We start from the raw sequence: 19,155 nt of genomic DNA, 5'->3' as shown, positions 1-19,155 counted from the left end.
GACTTGAAGAAGCTGGGCTTTTATATGGACAGGCCCATATGTTTTTGGACTTTTGAAATTTTTGTAATTTTGCCTTTGTAAACCACCACAGTTAAGTTTAAATCAAACAACATAGAACTAAAGTGCAGACTATAAGATTCGACTCAAGGGGTTTAAGCATTGTATTAACATTGTATTAATGGACGTACAACCTTTTTTGTTTTTTTTTATACATATTTGCCCAGTTTTAGAGGTTCAAAAGTAACTGGATTGTTGGCTGACAAGAGGTTCCATGGTCAGATGAGTCCTGTTCTCTTGTCACTTTTATGACAAATTAAGCAGATTAAAGACAAGGATGCTTGTCTGCTTGTCGTCATCGACTGGATCATGAAGACTTCCACCAGTGAATGCAGGAATGGAATTCGGTGGACCCTTTGGAGTCAGCTTGATGACTTAGACATTGCTGATGACCTGCCACTTCTTTCTCACAGCCAGCAGCAGATGCAAAAAAAGACCAATGGACTGACTGGCAGCTACATCAGCACATGGTGGGCTCATCATCAACAAGGAGAAGACTAAAATCCTCAAGATCAACTCCAATAGCAACAACCCAAGCATCCTTAATGGAAGTTCTCTCGAGGAAGTACAGTTTCCCTTACTTGGGCAGCATCATCAACCAACAAGGTAGAACCAATGCAGATGTCAAGGCAACGATTGGCAAAGCAAGAGTCGCTTTCATCCACATCAAGAACATCTGGGCATCCAACGTGAAGTCAGTACTGCTGTACAGGGATGACACCTGGAAGACAAAATAAACTTCAAAGAAAGAAATCCAGACATTCCTCAATAGTTGTCTCAGAAGGAACCCCCACATTTACTGGTCAGACACCATCAGCAACATCAACCTATGGGAAAGAACCTCTCAACTCCCAATAGAGGAAGAAATCAGGAAGAAAAGATGGTGCTGGGTAGGGCACACTCTGCACAAACCACCAACCAACATCACCAGGCAGGCTTGACAGCACCTGCAGTGTTTAGTACTTAGATTTGCTTCTTTTTTCATTTACATTTTGAACTTGATATTCATCCTGATGTTGTTCATTTAGGGCCTTTATTCAGAATCTGGACTAGTTATGACATTTCTGAATAATGCTTTCTTTATTATCAATATATGCACATGATAACCATTTCACAAAAGGAAATGTCATTTTATTTATTGAACCCATGTATTTCTGCACAGGATGTTAACATTTGTCCTAATTCAATAAAAGTATTAGTAATAGGTTATTTAATTTGTTTATTTAGTGTTTTTGGTCTGTTTTACCAGATTACATGATAAAGCATAGACATACGTTAAAAAACTTCAATGCTTCCTAAAAGTCATATCTTTATTTCAGTTTTATACATTGCACATCACAGATTTTGCTCACAACATGCAGGACTAATCTGGGCTAAATAAAAAGGGCCATGCAGCCCTGGTTCACTCAAGGTAATGTCTATAAAACAAAGATATAATAAGTAAATTTCCTAATAAAGTTATAATATTGAGATATTGAGAAGATGCAGCATTTCAGTTTTTAAGCTAATAATAGAGATAACAATGCCAAGAAGATGCCTTGGATCGGCCCCTCCTCATTTCAGTTAGTTTCTGAGAGTTCATTGGGAGTATTTTAATGAACACAAGTAGTATTTTCTTATATAACTGTGGTTTGAATGGCTACCTTGCAATATGAAAGAATCCTCAGACTGTCCTCTGATACCCGTGACATGGTCAGCAGAGTCTGCTTGTTGAGTTTGATGCCCTTGAGCTTCATGCACTATATGTACTAAAACAAATGGAAGAGCCAGTGGTGAAGAGTTCATACCCTGAAAGAGTCATGAACTAATTCTTCTTAGAAGACTGATGAAAGCTTCCATATGGTATGTTCCCTGTTTCTTTCTCTCTTTTTTTTAAGCTAAAGAGGGACGGTCAAACAACATCATGCCCATTTAATAATGACAGGAGCTGAAGGCAAACAAGATGCAATCATTTCTTGGTACAATCACAGCTTTGTAGCTTTACTCAATCTTTGAGCAGTGAATCAGATGACTAATTTGAGGCAGACTGCTAGACATTTCTGCTGTGCTATTTATTTTTTTTACTTACCTTATTTTCTACTCGGATAACAAAATGAAGCCCCTTCATGTCCTTGTGTTTTTTTGCTTCTCAGGTGAGTTTTGATCAATTCTATCCAGAGACGTTTGTTTTAATCAGTAAAAGCTATATTCTATTTTTAATGTGTACTTATGCATGAAGTGAAGTGAAGAAATAAATGCAATATGTGTAAGTTAATAATTTTTGGAGTTATCTTCATGGCGTTTTCTTAAATGAAAATGGATCATTTTGATCTGTTAGAGCAGTTTTGAAATTGTCAGGTCATCTCCAGTAATTTCTAAAATAGATAGAATATTTTACTTTTAATGATCTGATTAATTGAATTTATGTGAATTATGAGGCTATTCTTAATGCAATCAAAGATTGGTCTAATATGATATATAGACTTTAACTGGTTTTTATTTGTAATGCAGCTGCAATGACTTTTTAAACTCTAAAAAAAGATAAAAACTAAATTTTGCGATCGTTTGCAATGCATACAATATAATCATAATGTTAAGCCATCAAAAGCGATCTTATTCAGGATAGTTGAATGTACTGCTCTTATTATAGTATCATCTTAAAATCATCTTAAATTGATGCTAAGATGTTTGGTGTAATCATTTTTGTGTTATATTAATTATAAGTTGCAGTCATAGAATTATTAATAATTATGCTTTTTTAACTTTATTACTTACATATTTATAATGAAATGGAAACATAATATTTTAATAGATTGGGAAAATGTTGTTATTTCAATGCGATGAATTGCAAGTATATTAAAATATGAAGTAGTCTGTATTTTTAATTTTTTTTAAATTTAGTCTTCAGTCACATTTTGATTAAGTTTCTGAAAGAATCATGGTTTGGGTTAAAATAGTCCCTTTCAAAATAGTAAACAAATATCAGAGAGCTTGTCTGGCAGAAATCCTCAGAGTCAAACTGTTTATCTTTTCATCAATGTTTTTATGCTTGAGGATACTTAACTCTGGCTGTGAAATAAAAGGTTTCTTTGTTTAGCCTCTTCTCTGCATGGATATGCAATTTTTTTCTAATTTGCAGAGAATGTTTGAAAGATTAGAAGTCTACAGTGCTTTCTTGTAATGACATTTAACTGTATTTTATAATCTCCTTGACTCAAACCAACAGTTAACTATGGTATATCAGCTGATCTTATTTCTATAGCAAAGCAGCACTCTTCTCAGGGCATTTTATATCATAAGGTAAAGCTAAAGAGAATGGTTCCCTTGGAAAGAAAGAAACTCAGCGGTGTTAGACTCAGAGGGGAAAAAGCCTGAACCATTTGGGGTGAGGAGAAATGGAAAGATAGAAGACAAGCATTCAGAGAAAACAAACAGTATAAAGATGACCCTGAGCAGGTTAGTAGGGTGTCATGTGGACATCAAGTTTCACTTTGAATGAAATGAAATGGTTTTCCAAGATCAAAATGCATGAGAAGATAAAGAAGTCAGTACAGCAAGAAATATAATTTGTGTTCACCACATTTGTATGCTGGTTAGAGCCAGTGTTAAGCTGTAACCAGGCCTTTTTGTGTCAAACTGCAGTTGTGGGTATGGAGGCCTCAGAAGTGCTGGAGGTGAGCGGCCGTGTTGGAGGTGAGGTCTCCATCCACTGCTCCGGTAGCTGGAACAGAGACAGCGGTGCCAAACACAACAGCATGTATTTCTGCAAAGGAGTCTGCTCCAGTGAAAGCATTCTCATTCAGAGTGAGAGGAGGCGATCCACTGTCGTAAGTCAAGGGAGATACAGCATTAACAATGCCAGAGAAGATGGAGTCTTCAATGTGGCTATAAAGAAGCTGGAGAAAGCGGACACAGGGAGATATCGCTGTGGTGTGGAGAAAACCTTGAATGTGTTGTATCAGGAAATCAATCTCATAGTTGTAGAAGGTAGGTAGAGTTTCCTGCAGGTAAATGACCCATTTTAAGGTTAAAGTTTTAACTGTAGGTTAGCATAATCATCAAATCATCATTTGATCATTTTTGCGCACAGCTGGACTATAAAACCAATGAAAATCTTTGTCTTGCAAAAATAAGATTCATATGATCAATTTGTGGATAGGCTGGAGGAGACAATAGCTAATGTTGAGCCCACCAGTATGTGGCTGGCATTTGCAATACTTAACTAAATTAAGACTGAAATGTATATTAAATTCTTTATTAACAAAGTTAATAACAGTGTCACGTGACCCCACAAGCATTATCTCTCATCAGTCTTCCTGCGTCCTCTCCTCTCAAAGCTTCCACTGTTCCCAGATCTCCTTCCTCCACTACTATCATTCCGAACAAAACAGCACTTCTTTCACATGACAGCTTTACATCCAGCACCGAGCAATCACCAGCACCATCTTCACCCTCAGATGGAAAGAGAAACAGACATGAAGCATCCCGACTCACAGGTATTTCAAGGCCGCATGGATCTGATAGCAAGTTTAACAACAGCAAATACAGCATGTATGTATAGCAAAACTCTGGATAAGAATGGTTTAATCTGACTCAGATTTGTACATACACCAAAGTTGATTTTTTGTGTGCTGCAGCATAGCATTGCTTCCAACTGATGGCATGAAGATACTTCCTCAGTAATAACAAAATAATGACATTCCACAGTCTTGCTTACACTTTCTCCTTTTCGTTGTTTTGATGTGTTCATGGTGCATATGTCATGGTTGTATTTGTGGTACTCACAATCTAGCTACAGATGGATACCTGTTCAGGGTCTACCCTGCTTTTTGCCCTATGATAGCTGCGATATGCTCCAGCCCCCTGCGACCTTGATAAGGATAAGTGGAAGAGAATGGATAGAACTTTAAATTTTACTTGTAATATAATAATTGTTTTAGTGGTTTGGGTTTTTGGCTTTCACCAAATGTGGCACTGTTCACATGACAAACATCTCCACTTTGGTCTCATCTGTCTAAGGGACATAGTTCCAGAAGTCTTATGGACAGTCAGGTGAATACTGAATGCTGCAGACCTGCAAACTACTAAAACTAGTGCAAGAGGTAGTCCCACTTACACTAGCAGCACCTGGCTACTGCTTTCCTTCTTAATTCCCATGCAAGCACTAAACATTTGCTTAGTTTTTCACACAGTGCTTCTTCATTTTGGTTTAGGTTTTGTTAAATAGATAACAACACAGTATACAATGTCATGTTTTGTATGTCTGTGAAGGTTGTCATGTTTTGTAGTTCTCCTGAGATAATTTTTAAATGTTGTCATAGATTAAAAAAAAATGTAACAAATGAAAATTTAAAGTTTTAACTAAACTGTCACATTTGTCACATAAACTTTGGCAAAGTGGTACACCATAAAAGTAACTTTACTCCTAGAATACAAGGAATATTATCAACAGAAATAAACTTTAACATGACACAAGATATTGATCAGTGCTTTTTTTCCATAAAAATAAGAAGATTTAAAATGTGTTTAGGACAATTGTCTTGATTTGTTTTATGAACTTGTTGTTTTCCAAACTAAAGAGAAGTCTTTTGTTGCTTGCAGATACCACAATGGTCATCATTGTCTCAGGGAGCTTAGCTCTTCTGGTCTGTGCCATCATCCCTGTTATTTTCTATGGACACTGGCGGAGTCACACAGGCTAGTATCACAAGTTTAGAAACAGTAAAGTATAATAATTCCATGGCAGGGTATTGTTCAGGTACATGACAAATCTTCTTGTTTATCTCAAAAGGTCCGAAAAGAGATGAAGACAACAAGGGTGAGGTGAGTGACCATTTGTTATTCAACTATTTTAAAACTGAGTTTCCATATTTAAAGGCTGTTTCAAACATTAAAGTTCACTGCTCGGAAAATAGCTTCAATGGTGATTTATTCACAGGGTGATCATCGGGAGGAGAACACAGATGTTGCATCTGGTCAGGTTGCAGTGGAGCTGCAGGCTTTTGATTCAGATGTTGCTCCAGAGACCGATGATAATTACACCTCCGAATATGCTGCCATCTACCAGGCACAGGAACCTCAAACCATGGACTGAGAAGTCTTTTTTGTCCTGACAGTTTATTTTCTTCTTTGAATTTTACATAAAATAAAGTAACTATTTGACTATAATTCTTTTTGGATCCTTTAGTTGATTTTATATCATAAACAATAAGCTGAGACATTAGAAACATGAACAACAGCATAAAGAACTATGATTAACAACTTAAAGGTTGTATTTCTAAACGCAAATTCAAAGTGGTATCATAGTCATACCAAATGATGGTGCGACACACAAGCGGTATATTCAACCTTTACACTTTCTTCTAGCAGCCTTTACAGAATGTGGCCTTAGGTCACATTTGTTTCATTTAGCTTGTCTGTTACTTGCTGTCACATCGCACTGCTTACTTAAACCTACAGAAAGCAAATAGAAGAGTGACTTTACATGTTTGTAAAGATTATTTAGATGGACATAAAATATAACTGTGTATCATACATGCAGTATAATGCAGCATAGGTGTAAATTATTTTGGTTGGATTATTCATAAGGAGACAAAAGGAAACAAAAATTATTAAAACTTTTGTTGATATGAAAATATACTTTTAGTTTATAAAGTGGTGTTGCTTCAGGATTCTTTAAAGAACATAATGTTCGTAAGCACTGTGACCACACGATGAGTCAGACATCTACTGGTACACACATGCACGTCTGCTACAAAATGTTGACTTCTTTGTGGCTTACTTGCTAGGAAGGATGTGCTTGGTGACAAAGTCATTGGGGGGCACAGTCATTTCTTAAACCATTAAACGACAACTCTGAAAGACAATGACCCATATTACTGAGCTTTCTCAAGATAAAGATTACTTTGTGTGTGCCATTTAATTTAATTTTTAAAAACAACAACAATTTTTAATTTTTTAATGCTTTTAATTCTTTCTAAAGAGGAATTGAACATAACAAGAAAAGTGACCCCCGGTCACACACCACCCAAGAAAGAGCAAAAACAGAATACTTTTCAAAGTGCTATGCAGCCATTTATTTATGTCAGCAGTGAGCAATGCCAAAATAACAAACAAAACTCTAAAGGGCCCTAAGCTCAACCAAAAGACAACTTGCTTACCTAACCTTCTCAGTGAAAAACAGGAGGAAACTGAGCCAACAGAAATTGACAGATTATTTTATAAAGATGATTTTTCAAAAGCAGAACCTGCAGAAGTGAGTCTGTCCTTCATTGTGGCTGCTATGTGTGCTCATGGCTGGTTAGGTCTACACTCACCTTGTTGTATTATTTTTAATTGACTGAAAATGTCTGAATATAATTTACCAAATACTAATTGTTTATATGACAAGATGGAGTGCTGTGGATTATATGCACATATTTAAATATGTTTTAAGTTTTTAACAATTAGCCTTGTAAAGGCACAGCCTGAGGCGACTATTTGGAAAAGAAAGAACTACATAACTAACAGTTTTTCAGCCACAATGAAGACCATTTCCTTCATCCCCCAGTTTTTGTATGGTAATGTGGCTCCTTCAGCCTGATGGTTTCCTTCACATCCAGTGTCCACCATCTGGTTTGGGGTTTAGCACCATGACAGGCACCAACCACCTTGCAGCTGCAGCTCAGTGCAGCCGCTTCACCAGTGGAGGTGCTGTACATGGTCCGTTCAGGCTCAATGTCCCCAGTCTTCCTCTGAATGCTGTCAAAACTCTGTCGAAGGTGGGACTTGAAGATCTCGCGGATGGGGGCCTCTGCCAGGCATTCCCAGCGCACCCTCACTATATTTTTAGGCACCCAGGTCTGCCCAGCATCCTCCCGCGCAACCTGATCCAACTCACCACCAGGTGTTGATCAGTTGACAGCCCAGCACTTTTTAAGGATTCAAGGGGCTTTATTGTCATTTGCATCACATGTTTACAATGAGGTAGAACAAAATTATGTACACAAGGTCCCGGAGCGAAAAGAAACAGAATAACGAAGAAAGAAAAGAAATTTTTTAAAGTAATAATTTAAAAAAACAAAAACAAAAACAGAACAACAAGTAATAAAATAATATGATAAATAATAAAATAAATAGAGTGCAACAACCTGAGTACCAGTATGGAGTATGGATATAAAATGTAGGTATAAATATAGGTATAAATATTTTAGCAGCAAAAGGGCATGATGACCAGCATTGATAAGGTGACAGTGTCAGTAAGTGTCAGTAGTGATTAAGGTGCTACAATATCAGTTCTTGTCCATTTATGCATTGAGAAGTCTCACAGCTTCTGGAATGAAGCTGTTTCTCAGTCTGGTGGTTTTGCATTTAATGCTCCTCAGCCTCCTGCCTGAGGGGAGCGGGACAAAGAATGTGTGTGCTGGATAAGTGGGGTCCTTCATGATACAGGTGGCCCTCTTCCTGCATCTGGCGGTGTATATGTCTGTGACGGTTGGGAGGCTGCCTCCGACAACTCTCTGTGCAGCCTTCACCACCCTCTGTAGAGCTTTCCTCTCTGCCACAGTGCAGTTTCTGTGCCACACGTTGATGCCAGAGCACTGAACACTCTCCACCGCACATCTGTAAAAGGAGATGAGGACTGAGCTCTCAAGTCCCGCACACCTCAACCGCCTCAAGAAGTAGAGCCTCTGGTGAGCCTTCCTGATCAGGCTGGAAGTCTTGTTTTTCCAGATGAGGTTGCTATCTCGGTAGATACCCAGGTACTTGTAGCTGGGTACTACTTCGACTGCAGATCCTCCGACATGCAGGGGTGTGTGTGTGTGTGTGTGTGTCTTCCCCTCCTGAAGTCCATAATCATCTCCTTTGTCTTCTTCTCATTTAAGCAGAGATTGTTTTTCCTGCACCAGTCCTCCAAGTGTTCCACCTCCTTGCTGTAGCCAGTCTCATCATTGTTTGTGATGCAACCAACCACAGCTGTGTTGTCCGCAAACTTCACAGTATGACAGCCTGGATGGTTGGGTGAGCAGTCATATGTAAGCAGAGTGAACAGGAGGGGACTTAGCACACAGCCCTGAGGGGAGCCAGTGCTGAGGACTATGGAAGATGAGGAGACATTGTGGATCCTCACAGACTGCGGTTTGTTGGTTAGGAAGTCCAGAACCCAGTTACAAAGAGAGGAGCTCAGTCCAAGAGTCAGTAATTTATCAACAAGTGTCTGTGGGATCATTGTGCTGAAAGCAGATGAGAAGTCACGAAGAGCATATGGACGTAATATGCCTACAGTCAGTTCTCTCCTAGCCCTCCTCATCACCCGTGTCCAGAACATACAGCCACAGAGTTGATGACACAATTTAAAAAAATGAAAATTGACCTGAGGCCTAGGGTGTGAAACCCTAGGCTGCTGTTACTGAAATTTACCCCATGTTTTGCATGCGCGATACCCACACAGTGGACCAATGTGTCTATTTCACGTTTTTCCCGTGATACTGGGTTGGGAGGTAAAAGCAAACATAAAAAGTAGAATGTTTGTTATTTTGATATGAAAATATCTTTTTTAGTCTATAAAGAAGTTCTGCTTTAGTTTTTTTTTTTGCTTTTACTGTTTATTTTATTTTCACTTGCTACACACGGGACAGACATGACTGGGGGAAAGAAAAGGGAGAAAGAAAGAGGTAGGGAAAGAAAAACTGTGGGGAAGAGAAACGGTGATAAAGGGCAAAAAACAAAAACCAACAAAACAAATAGACAAAAATACATATATCAATCACCTGGATCACCTGTTGAGAAAGAAAAAAGAGAAAACAAGCAAAAAAAACAGAGCAATATAATAAACAACATCATCGTGATAATCTATGTGAATATAACACTAAATATTGAATATTATGATGCAGCACGTAGGATGGACAGCGCACAGTGTGCTTTGAGGTTGGAGCCAAAAAGGGTGTAGTTTGTGTCTGTGAGCACCCGTGTACACCTGTGAGCATGAGCGCGCTTGTATTTAAAAGGTTCCTTCATGTAATGATCTGCTAGAGGGTGTGGGGGGCCACAGCCCCGTCCTCCAGGGCATGAAGCAGGTATGGAAGAGATCCAGGCCCCAGACATCCAGAGGCCCTCAGAGCACAAGAGACCAAGGAAAACCAACGGAGGGGCAACCGCGCCACTCTCCCAGAAAGAGCTGAGGAGAGCCCCAGATGAGGGGGTCACTCAGCAGCCGCGGAGCAGAAGCCAGGGGGGGTTGCAGTGACGTGCCCATGAGCTCCGCTGGCAGCCAGCTGTGCCAGAGTGACTGAGCCCCAGGCCGAGAGGCCAAGGGCACCCCACCCCCCGAAGGGGCCTATTAAATCCGGTTCTTTAGATTCTTTACGGCGAAAAAGACACGGCTCAAAAGTGGTCTTTTACTTTAAAATGATCTTTAATTGTACATATTCTGGAATATGGAAACCCAAGCACAACAAACAGAACCTCAGGTCGAGCCCCGAGCAAGCCCCAGGCTCCAGGCCCCGACAAGCAGCCACCAGGAGTGAGCCGATGCGTACCTGGACGCCCATACCCGGACACAAAGAACCACCAATGCACCTGATGTCTGAGGGCGTCTGGAACTGGCAGTGGTGGTGGTGGAGGGGGGGGGGGGAATAGGCCTCCATACCTTGGAGGCCCATACTTTGGGCCTTAATAGAATAATTTGAATAAGCTCTGTGTGTCACAAAACAGCCAGAGGCTGAGTACCAAAACTGAACCCACATTCAGAGAACCCAAAGCGGAGGCTGAGGAAAGGTTTTAACAGTGTTTTATTAACCAGGACAAGGATATTATTTACAGTAGCACTTGATTTAAGGCTTGATAAATGGGGCATGGGGTCTTGGTTTGGAGAGAGGAGGAAAAGCAGAGTGACAGGTCCAAGAAAGCAACGGGAGCTGGACTGGTGATTAGGTTCGCAGTGGAAGAGAGGAGAGCGGTGTTAAAATGGTAACCAGTGAGGAGTTCTGGAGAGATGGGAGGCTATGAATTTCTTTGTCTTACTGTGCAGGTGGGAGACGGAAGCGTTGAAGAAGAGGTGGTGAGGTCTGGGTGGGTTTGGTGGTGTGTGTCGGCTGGTTCTGTGGTAGTGTGAGGGCAGGAGGGCAGGCAGGTGAGGCAAGGAGATCATTCCAAAAAGCAGGCAGGTGAACCAGATTTACAGGATGAGTTTTTCAGCGCTGTGGAATATCCGGGAGCAACTAGAACACAAGGTAAGCAAAGCACTTGAGAATTACCGACATGAAGCGTGAGGCCTGGTTACCAACAAAGAGTTGTTGACGAACTGGCGAGGAAGCAGTGTCAGTGAGGAGCTTAAATCTCCAACCTAATTGCCTCAATCAGCTCCAGGTGAGGGAGGCTGTAGGCCCTGCCCATGGGCCAGTGGAATTCCAGTAGAATTTTACACCCACACACCCAGACCATGACACTGTGGTGACCATTTATCAGTCAGATATTTACAGGTGTACATATGCAGATCTGATTTCTCTGTGACTTTAATGTAAATACCTAGCCTATTCGTTTTTGGCTCTGAACTTTGAGATAGGATTTTAATATTTTTAGGTGCTAACTGTACTAATTAAAACATCAGTGTCTGGTTGTATTGTGAAAGGATGGTAATTACAGAAAAATACTATTTATCAATATTTGTGGAAATTTGTCTTCCAGAAAAGAGTTAATGAGGAAAATTGTTAATACTTTCACACGTATTTGTCTAGTTACTGTCTCCCAGAAATTTTTCAGTTTTTTAAAATATCAAAACTTTTCCTCAAATAATATTAACAAAATCCACAATATTAAAAGAAATTATGCAATATGCCTATTATATGAAACGTAATGGATATATTATCACCCCTCCTTTTAATTAGGTTATTTTAAAATTTTGAGCATGGCACCATTTTTGGAACTTGGAGCTTCTACAGGTAAAGTTTTTTTGGTTAATGATTGATCCACCTTTGAAGTGAGACATACATGCAAAAATGTGAGAATCTACTGATGTCAGCACAACAAATGTCATTTACCCAAATGAAAATTTTATAATTGATTTAGCAAACGTTATTTTCTATAATGTAAACAGATATAACAACACAACTTATGTCTTTGCTGCTGTCAGAAACACAGTTTAAAGAATCTCTCATAAAAGAAGTTGCGTTGGTGTCATTTCCTTCCGTTTACCCCTCCAAACCTTCGCTAGTCAGATTAATCAGATTAATCAGATTAGTCAGATTTTTACAAGCAGACCCTGCAGAAGTGAGTCTGTCCTCAACCCCTCATCTAGTCTGTGTGTGCATTGTGGCTGCTTTGTGTGCTCATGGCCGGTTCGTTCTGCACTCGTTGTATTATTTAATAACATCGTGAAAGTGTCAGTGAACATATTTGCTTACTAAATACCAATTGCTTTCATGACAAGGTGTAAAGTGGTGGATCATGTGGACATATCTGACCACTGTTTAGGGTTGAAAATGCCAAAGGGAACGTTGTCAATTTTTTCAGACACAATGAAGACCATTTCATTCATCTCTTGCCTTTGTTATGGTAAGTGACTTACCAAAATCAACATTTTAATTCATTTAAACATTCATTTTGATGCTTTAAATCTTGTCACATGAACATTTTTAGCATGCACACTGACTGACGGAGCCATAATCAATGTAGAGGGATTTGAGGGGAGAAATGTCTCCTTCCAGTGCAAACACAAAATTGCATCGAACAGCAACAAGTATTTTTGCAAAGATCCATGTAAAAGCGAAGGAGAAAAACTGGTTACTGTAGAATCTGGCAGAAGAGCAGAGTCAGGGAGGATAACTCTGGTGGACTCTGGGGATGGATCCTTCAATGTGACCTTCAGTCATCTCCAGCTGTCAGACTCACAGAAATACTGGTGTGCAGTGGACAGGCCTGGTTTTGACACATATACCGAGGTACGGCTCACAGTAAAGAAAGGTACGTGTATTGTCTTATCTAACTTTATCTCCCTTTATCTTGATGAAAGATGATCAATACCATTAATTATTATTTTATATATTTATCTACATTCATGAAGTCAATGTTCCACATTAGTGGTGTGCTGTGTCTAAGTTAATTTAATTTAAGTTTTGTACAATATTATTTATTCATAATTATTAGTATTAGCATACTTGGGATTTTTGCCAGTACTAAACAACAACAATCAAAACATGAGAAAAATATGATTTTGATTTTAGTGCATTTTGTAACTTTTATAAAAGTTCATAATCCTGTGGCTCCGAGTATATTTGTCTTGTGACATGGCTGGAGCTCCTTATGTTTGATGAGTCACAAGGAATTTTTTGGAATTGAACACTGACCTCCCCAATTCCAAAAAAGTTGGGACACTGTTAAAATGTAATAAAAGCAGAATCCACTGATTTGCAACTCCCATAAATCGGTATTTTAATTACATTTGAACACATATCAAATGTTTAAACTGAGAAAAGGTGCTCTTTTAAGAAAAATATTAGCTCATCTTTAATTTGATGACAGTAACACGTGTCAACAAATTTAAACATATAGGAACTAAAAAGACCAGCTGCAGGACTTTTGGGAGAGGAACGTTTTTCTATTCTTATCCAACACAGGATTCTAGCTGCTCAACAGTCCTGAGTCTTTTAATTTAATTTTAATTTTACAATGTGTAAAATGTTTTCAGTTGGCTAATGGCCTGGGCTGCAGGCAAGTGAGTTCAGCTCTTCAACTATGAAGGCATGCTGTTGCGATAAATTTAACATCCAACTTAACATTGTTCTGCAGAAATATGAAAGGCCTTTCCTGAAGAACACATTGTCTTCATCGGAGCATATGTTGGTTTAAAATCTGTATCTAACTTTGAGATCTGATGGTGCCTTAAGCCAGTATCAAAGCACTAATGCACCCCCACACTAACAACGATGCAGGCTTTTGAACTGAGTGCTGGTAACAAGCCACAATTTTACATTAAGGAACAATATTCTCCTATTGTTTCTCAATTCATGGACATAGTTTTTGCAGACTGGTGAACCGCTGCCTTTTTACTCTATTTGCCTCTTCAAGATGACTTTTTATACCCAATCATGTCACTGACCTGTTGCTGAGTTAGCTGCAATGTTCCTCTAGTGCTTCAGTACTATGTGCGTTTTCCTTTTGTTGCTTCTGTCTCAACATGTTTAAAATGTTCCTGTCATCAATTTCAAAATGAGCTAATATTTTTCAAGAAATTGTAAAATGTATAATTTTAAACATTTGATATGTTTTCTATGTTCTATGGTGAATAAAATATGGATGTATGAGATTTGTGAATCATTGTGTTCTGTTTTTAATTGTTACACAGCCTCTCAACCTTTATTTCTGGTCAATCATCACTTGATTAAGGGATTTAGTACTTAGCTGGTGATCCACTGTATAAAACTACTAAACTCTAAATGCACAAATAAGTTAAAACTAACACCATGTGGAAGGAATAAAACTGTGAATACATCAGTATTAGTTGTTTAAAAGTAACTGAAAACTGTAAACTAATACTTATAATTTGAATGAAAGACATTTTTTGGTGTTAAAGGAACAATTTATAAGTAAAATTTCAATAATCTCAATACCTCTGCCACCGTTCTTTGTTATACAGCTGTTGAAACTGAGACGACTCTCGTGCCTGATGTTTCTTCCACGTCGACGTTTCAAAATATCAACACACCACACTTCACAACTGGACCAGGAACCATGAAACATACAGAAGTGTCAGCAGGTATAATGAAGATGGCAAAATGAAATTTCAGTCTACATATAAATAAATTGCTGAATAACTTAAATGCAATAACATTTCATTCTGTCTTACAGCCTTTACTACTGAAGCAGAACCTAAAATCAGTGGAGGTAAAGTTCAGTTTGAAATTATTACTTAAAGATTTTGTATGAATAAGATTTGATAATTCTCTTTTTCATCAGGCACCATCATCTGTGCTACTGTTGGGGGTGTTGGTCTGATTGCTATCTTGCTGCTGACAGTATGCTTCAGGAAGTCCAGAAAACCCTCAAAGCATGAAGTACAAGTTTACTGCAGCAGCATTGAGCTCAGCAATGCAAACGAAACAGAGGTATGCATCAGAAACTGGAGATACTATGCAAAGTGTCTCTAAAAGTAATCACTATTAAACAAATGAAGCATGTATTAATGTTCTGGGTTGAATATACAGAGGTATAATGATATTAAATCACGAGACACTTACACTTCTGGATTCTATATTTTGTCACTGCACAACTAACATACTGTTAGATGGAAAGAAAAATACCACTCATCCATCCATCCATCTTCATCCGCTTTATCCGAGGCCGGGTCGCGGGGGGCAGCAGCCTAAGCAGAGAAGCCCAGACCTCCCTCTCCCCAGCCACCTCCTCCAGCTTATCCGGGGGAACACCAAGGCGTTCCCAGGCCAGCCGAGAGATATAATCTCTCCAGCTTGTCCTGGGTCTGCCCCGGGGCCTCCTCCCGGTGGGACATGCCCGGAACACCTCACCCAGGAGGTGCCCAGGAGGCATCCTTGTCAGATGCCCGAACCACCTCAACTGGCTCCTTTCGATGTGAAGGAGCAGCGGCTCTACTCTGAGCCCCTCCCGGATGGCTGAACTTCTCACCCTATCTCTAAGGGAGAGGCCACCCTTCGGAGGAAGCTCATTTCCGCCGCTTGTATCTGCGATCTCGTTCTTTCGGTCACTACCCACAGCTCGTGGCCATAGGTGAGGGTCGGGACGTAGATCGACCGGTAAATTGAGAGCTTCGCTTTTACACTCAGCTCCCTCTTCACCACGACAGACCAGTGCAGCGTCCGCATCACTGCAGCCGCAGCACCAATCCGTCTGTCGATCTCCGGCTCCCTTCTCCTATCACTCGCGAACAAGACCCCGAGATACTTGAACTCCTCCACTTGGGGCAGGAACTCATCCCCGACCCGGAGTGGGCACTCCACCCTTTTCCGGCTGAGAACCATGGCCTCAGATTTGGAGGTGCTGATCCTCATTCCCGCTGCTTCACACTCGGCTGCGAACCGTTCCAGTGCGAGCTGGAGGCCTTCACCTGATGAAGCCAACAGAACCACATCATCCGCAAAAAGCAGAGATGAGATTCTGAGGCCACCGCCGGCGAAAGCCCTCCGCCACTTGGCTGCGCCTAGAAATCCTGTCCATAAAAATTATGAACAGAACCGGTGACAAAGGGCAGCCCTGGCGGAGCCCATCACCCACTGGAAACGAGTCCGACTTATTGCCTCTGTCACAACGGGACGGAACGGACTCACGCGCAGGCCCTAAGTCTCGATAACACAAGAGTCTTTATCACAGTTCACCAGGTGATCTATTTACAAAGGTGAGGGGAAGGCCAGACTCCGGGGGTCCACACACGAAAGGGAAAGATGCTGAAAGTCCACGCACACACTCCGTCCACTCCACACGCTCCTCTTCACACTCCACAGAAAGCACACTCGATCACTTCAGAAAACACAGGGGTGGGTCCAGGGAATCTGTACACAGAGACACGAAGGGATTACAACGGAAGGTCACTGAGAAACACTCTAGAGTTAACTGAGCTGGAGTTACACTGACGAGGGTCGGCAACGGTCCAGCGACGAGAGACACAGAGCTGCCATCTTATAAAGGAGCTGGAACACTCTCGTGATGAGCCACAGGTGCGTGGGTCAGGGGCAGGAGCCCACAGGTGAGCTCCGCCCAGGCCGAGGGAGGAGGGAAAGAGAGGAAGGGAGAGAGCAGGAACAAAAATGAAAATAAAAACATATGTAGCCATGCTGAGCCGACCGGGTAGGCACAGGGACCCTGACAGCCGGCAATGCGAACCAAACTCTTGCAACGGTTGTATAGGGATTGAATACCACTCATGTCTGTGCTCTAAATACAATGCTAAATGCTGGAGATGGTTAACGAGCTTGCCAAAGAAGCAAGAAGAAACTGGTATTCTAGCTCCATTCACAGATAAAAACAAATATATTGGTGCCTCTTTAATTTCTGGAAAATCAAAAAACTTAAGTTACACATCCTGTCCAATAAATTCTCTGACACACAACCAGATTGAAAATACACACTTTTCTATTGGATGGATTCAATTCTGAGCATGATTGTAGGTGTGCCACTTTGTGCTGTTTCACTTATTGTTTCTGTCTTTAAACTAACTTAATTAATTCATTTTCTCTCTGTTGCTTTTGAACACGTGGGTGTCCTAACAGTAGAGCTGGGGTGAGGTAGATCTTGGCAGCTCTGTTCATGATGGTCCCGTGACACTTACAAAAGATTTACAAAACTTCCGAATGTCACATGTTTTGTTGCACACTGTACTTAATCAATCTACAAAATAAAAATAATTCACGTTATGCCAGAATTAAATGTGAATGAGGAAATGTAGAACATATAAGAATGTGCTGTTGTTTTTTCTTTGTTCCTTTTCAACAGGGCAGTTGTGGGTATGCTGCCATTGACAAGAAGACAAAGTGTAGTAACAAGTCATCTGAGAGTTCCTCTGCCTGTACTCACCAACAAAGACAGGATCCACCAACATCTGAACCCCTTTGCACCTATGAGAACATCACTTTCCCCAAACTTCCTGCATGTTCAGGACATTCGCCAGCAGAGGAAAATGACTACGATATTAACACTGGGATCTACATCACTCCTTTGCCATCTTTTGACTATGAAAGAACAGGTGATGGCACTTGTGGAAATCACACAAGAAAACATAACATATGTTTCTCCAACCTTCCTACACATTCAGAAAATTCACCCACAGAGGACCAAAATGACTATGACATTTACTCTGCCATTTACATGAATCCTTTGCCAGATATTATGTATGACACAACAGATGATGGCACTTGTAGAGACCACACGCCTAATCCTAAAACATGCAAAAATACAGAGAGCTGTGCAAACAGTGCATCACCTTGTGTCTCCCGTGCCCCCTGTGAATCCAGCGAAGACAAGCCCGGATCACGTTGGTTTGGTTTAAACTTATCAGGAACAAATCAGAGTTAATCTCAAAGATATGATTTGTATCTATTGTCATCTTATTAAGCTTGTACATGAAACTGTTGATATTGTTTCTATAGCTTTAGAGTTGAAATGACTTTAAAAAATTGAGTCTTGTTAGATTCATTCGATTCAAACCACTGCTCTGTGCTATAATTTCTGTAATAAAATAGGGTCAACATTATCGAACTCTGCACTAAGGTGTCACAGGACAAGCACAGAGATGAGTCTACTGTCAGAGGCCGTGAGAAGATATTATTTGTACCCTTGTTCACTAATGTTGTTTCTTTTCTCTGCTGATTTTGCAAACCTGACTGAAACTCTTCAAAATCATTTCTCTGCAGATGATCAGTTAGCTGTTTTACAACTGTCATTTTTGAGATATTGTAAAAGGAAGGTTGGAGATTAGCCTCTAACTAGCTAAAAGAGTTAGGTCAAATAATGGCTTTTTAAGTAATGATTTAATTACTGCTATCTTGAAGGCCTGTGATACGTAGCACATTAACAGAGATAGAGTGATCATATTTAAGATAGAAGCATTCATTAATGTTATGAATTCCTTGATGGATCTAATCATTAGCATTTGAATAAATATTGTCATTAAGATTAGCACATATATACCATTCTGCCGTGAGTTTAACGCCCCCTGCTGGACCACGTAAATTGTTATTAATGTGACAAGTGTGCATTTGCTTAGGGGTTCCTGTACTTAATGCTTTCTGTTGTTTATTTATGCGTTCGAAATCATCATACTACTTATTCATTATACTAATACTTTTAATACTTTTGCACGATTTTGATGAGTTTGTGTTCTAAAGCCAAAGTTTGTTTATTAGGTTGTTCCTAGTGTAACCACGTGTCATGTAGTCAAGATGACCTATTATATATACATGTTTTTGTTGTTTATTGCTCCCCTTGACTTGTTGTAGAGTAGATTAGGAAATTTAAAGAAACTTTGATATTTCCTTCACAGTTGTATTCTTATATTTAATATATAAGATTTAGCTTCACTTCTCTTTGCTTTAACATTATAGTAGTGGCTATACAATCTACCTTAAGCATCATCCAACAGATACATGCTTTTATTCCTCTTATTGTATTCTTTTG

At 39.9% G+C, this 19,155-nt stretch overlaps 2 protein-coding genes across 2 annotated transcripts; both read left to right on the top strand.

Moving 5' to 3' along the window:
- Positions 1-2,000: 2,000 nt before the first annotated feature.
- On the top strand, positions 2,001-6,198 carry LOC120440785. Its single transcript, XM_039614021.1, has 6 exons — positions 2,001-2,189; positions 3,679-4,023; positions 4,374-4,532; positions 5,638-5,733; positions 5,828-5,859; positions 5,975-6,198. The coding sequence occupies exons 1-6, from the start codon at positions 2,150-2,152 to the stop codon at positions 6,128-6,130; spliced, it is 828 nt and encodes a 275-aa protein (XP_039469955.1). The 5' UTR covers positions 2,001-2,149; the 3' UTR covers positions 6,131-6,198.
- A 5,722-nt stretch (positions 6,199-11,920) lies between these two features.
- Positions 11,921-18,303, top strand: LOC116310568. Its single transcript, XM_031727412.2, has 6 exons — positions 11,921-11,954; positions 12,652-12,975; positions 14,648-14,767; positions 14,860-14,895; positions 14,968-15,116; positions 17,476-18,303. The coding sequence occupies exons 1-6, from the start codon at positions 11,921-11,923 to the stop codon at positions 18,052-18,054; spliced, it is 1,242 nt and encodes a 413-aa protein (XP_031583272.2). The 3' UTR covers positions 18,055-18,303.
- The last annotated feature ends 852 nt before the right edge of the window (positions 18,304-19,155 follow it).

Source organism: Oreochromis aureus, linkage group 6 (genome assembly GCF_013358895.1).
Source record: "Oreochromis aureus strain Israel breed Guangdong linkage group 6, ZZ_aureus, whole genome shotgun sequence".
NCBI lineage: Eukaryota > Metazoa > Chordata > Actinopteri > Cichliformes > Cichlidae > Oreochromis > Oreochromis aureus.
This window is presented reverse-complemented; position numbering and strand designations above follow the sequence as displayed.

Bases quoted from the DNA above. Each gene is read 5' to 3' on its own strand.
- LOC120440785 (XM_039614021.1), top strand. From the start codon at position 2,150: ATGAAGCCCCTTCATGTCCTTGTGTTTTTTTGCTTCTCAG. The intron at 4,024-4,373 runs GTAGGTAGAGTT...CTCCTCTCAAAG, and splicing joins CAATCTCATAGTTGTAGAAG to CTTCCACTGTTCCCAGATCT. The intron at 5,860-5,974 runs GTGAGTGACCAT...ATTTATTCACAG, and splicing joins ATGAAGACAACAAGGGTGAG to GGTGATCATCGGGAGGAGAA.
- LOC116310568 (XM_031727412.2), top strand. From the start codon at position 11,921: ATGGCACCATTTTTGGAACTTGGAGCTTCTACAG. The intron at 14,768-14,859 runs GTATAATGAAGA...TCTGTCTTACAG, and splicing joins ACATACAGAAGTGTCAGCAG to CCTTTACTACTGAAGCAGAA. The intron at 14,896-14,967 runs GTAAAGTTCAGT...CTTTTTCATCAG, and splicing joins AGAACCTAAAATCAGTGGAG to GCACCATCATCTGTGCTACT.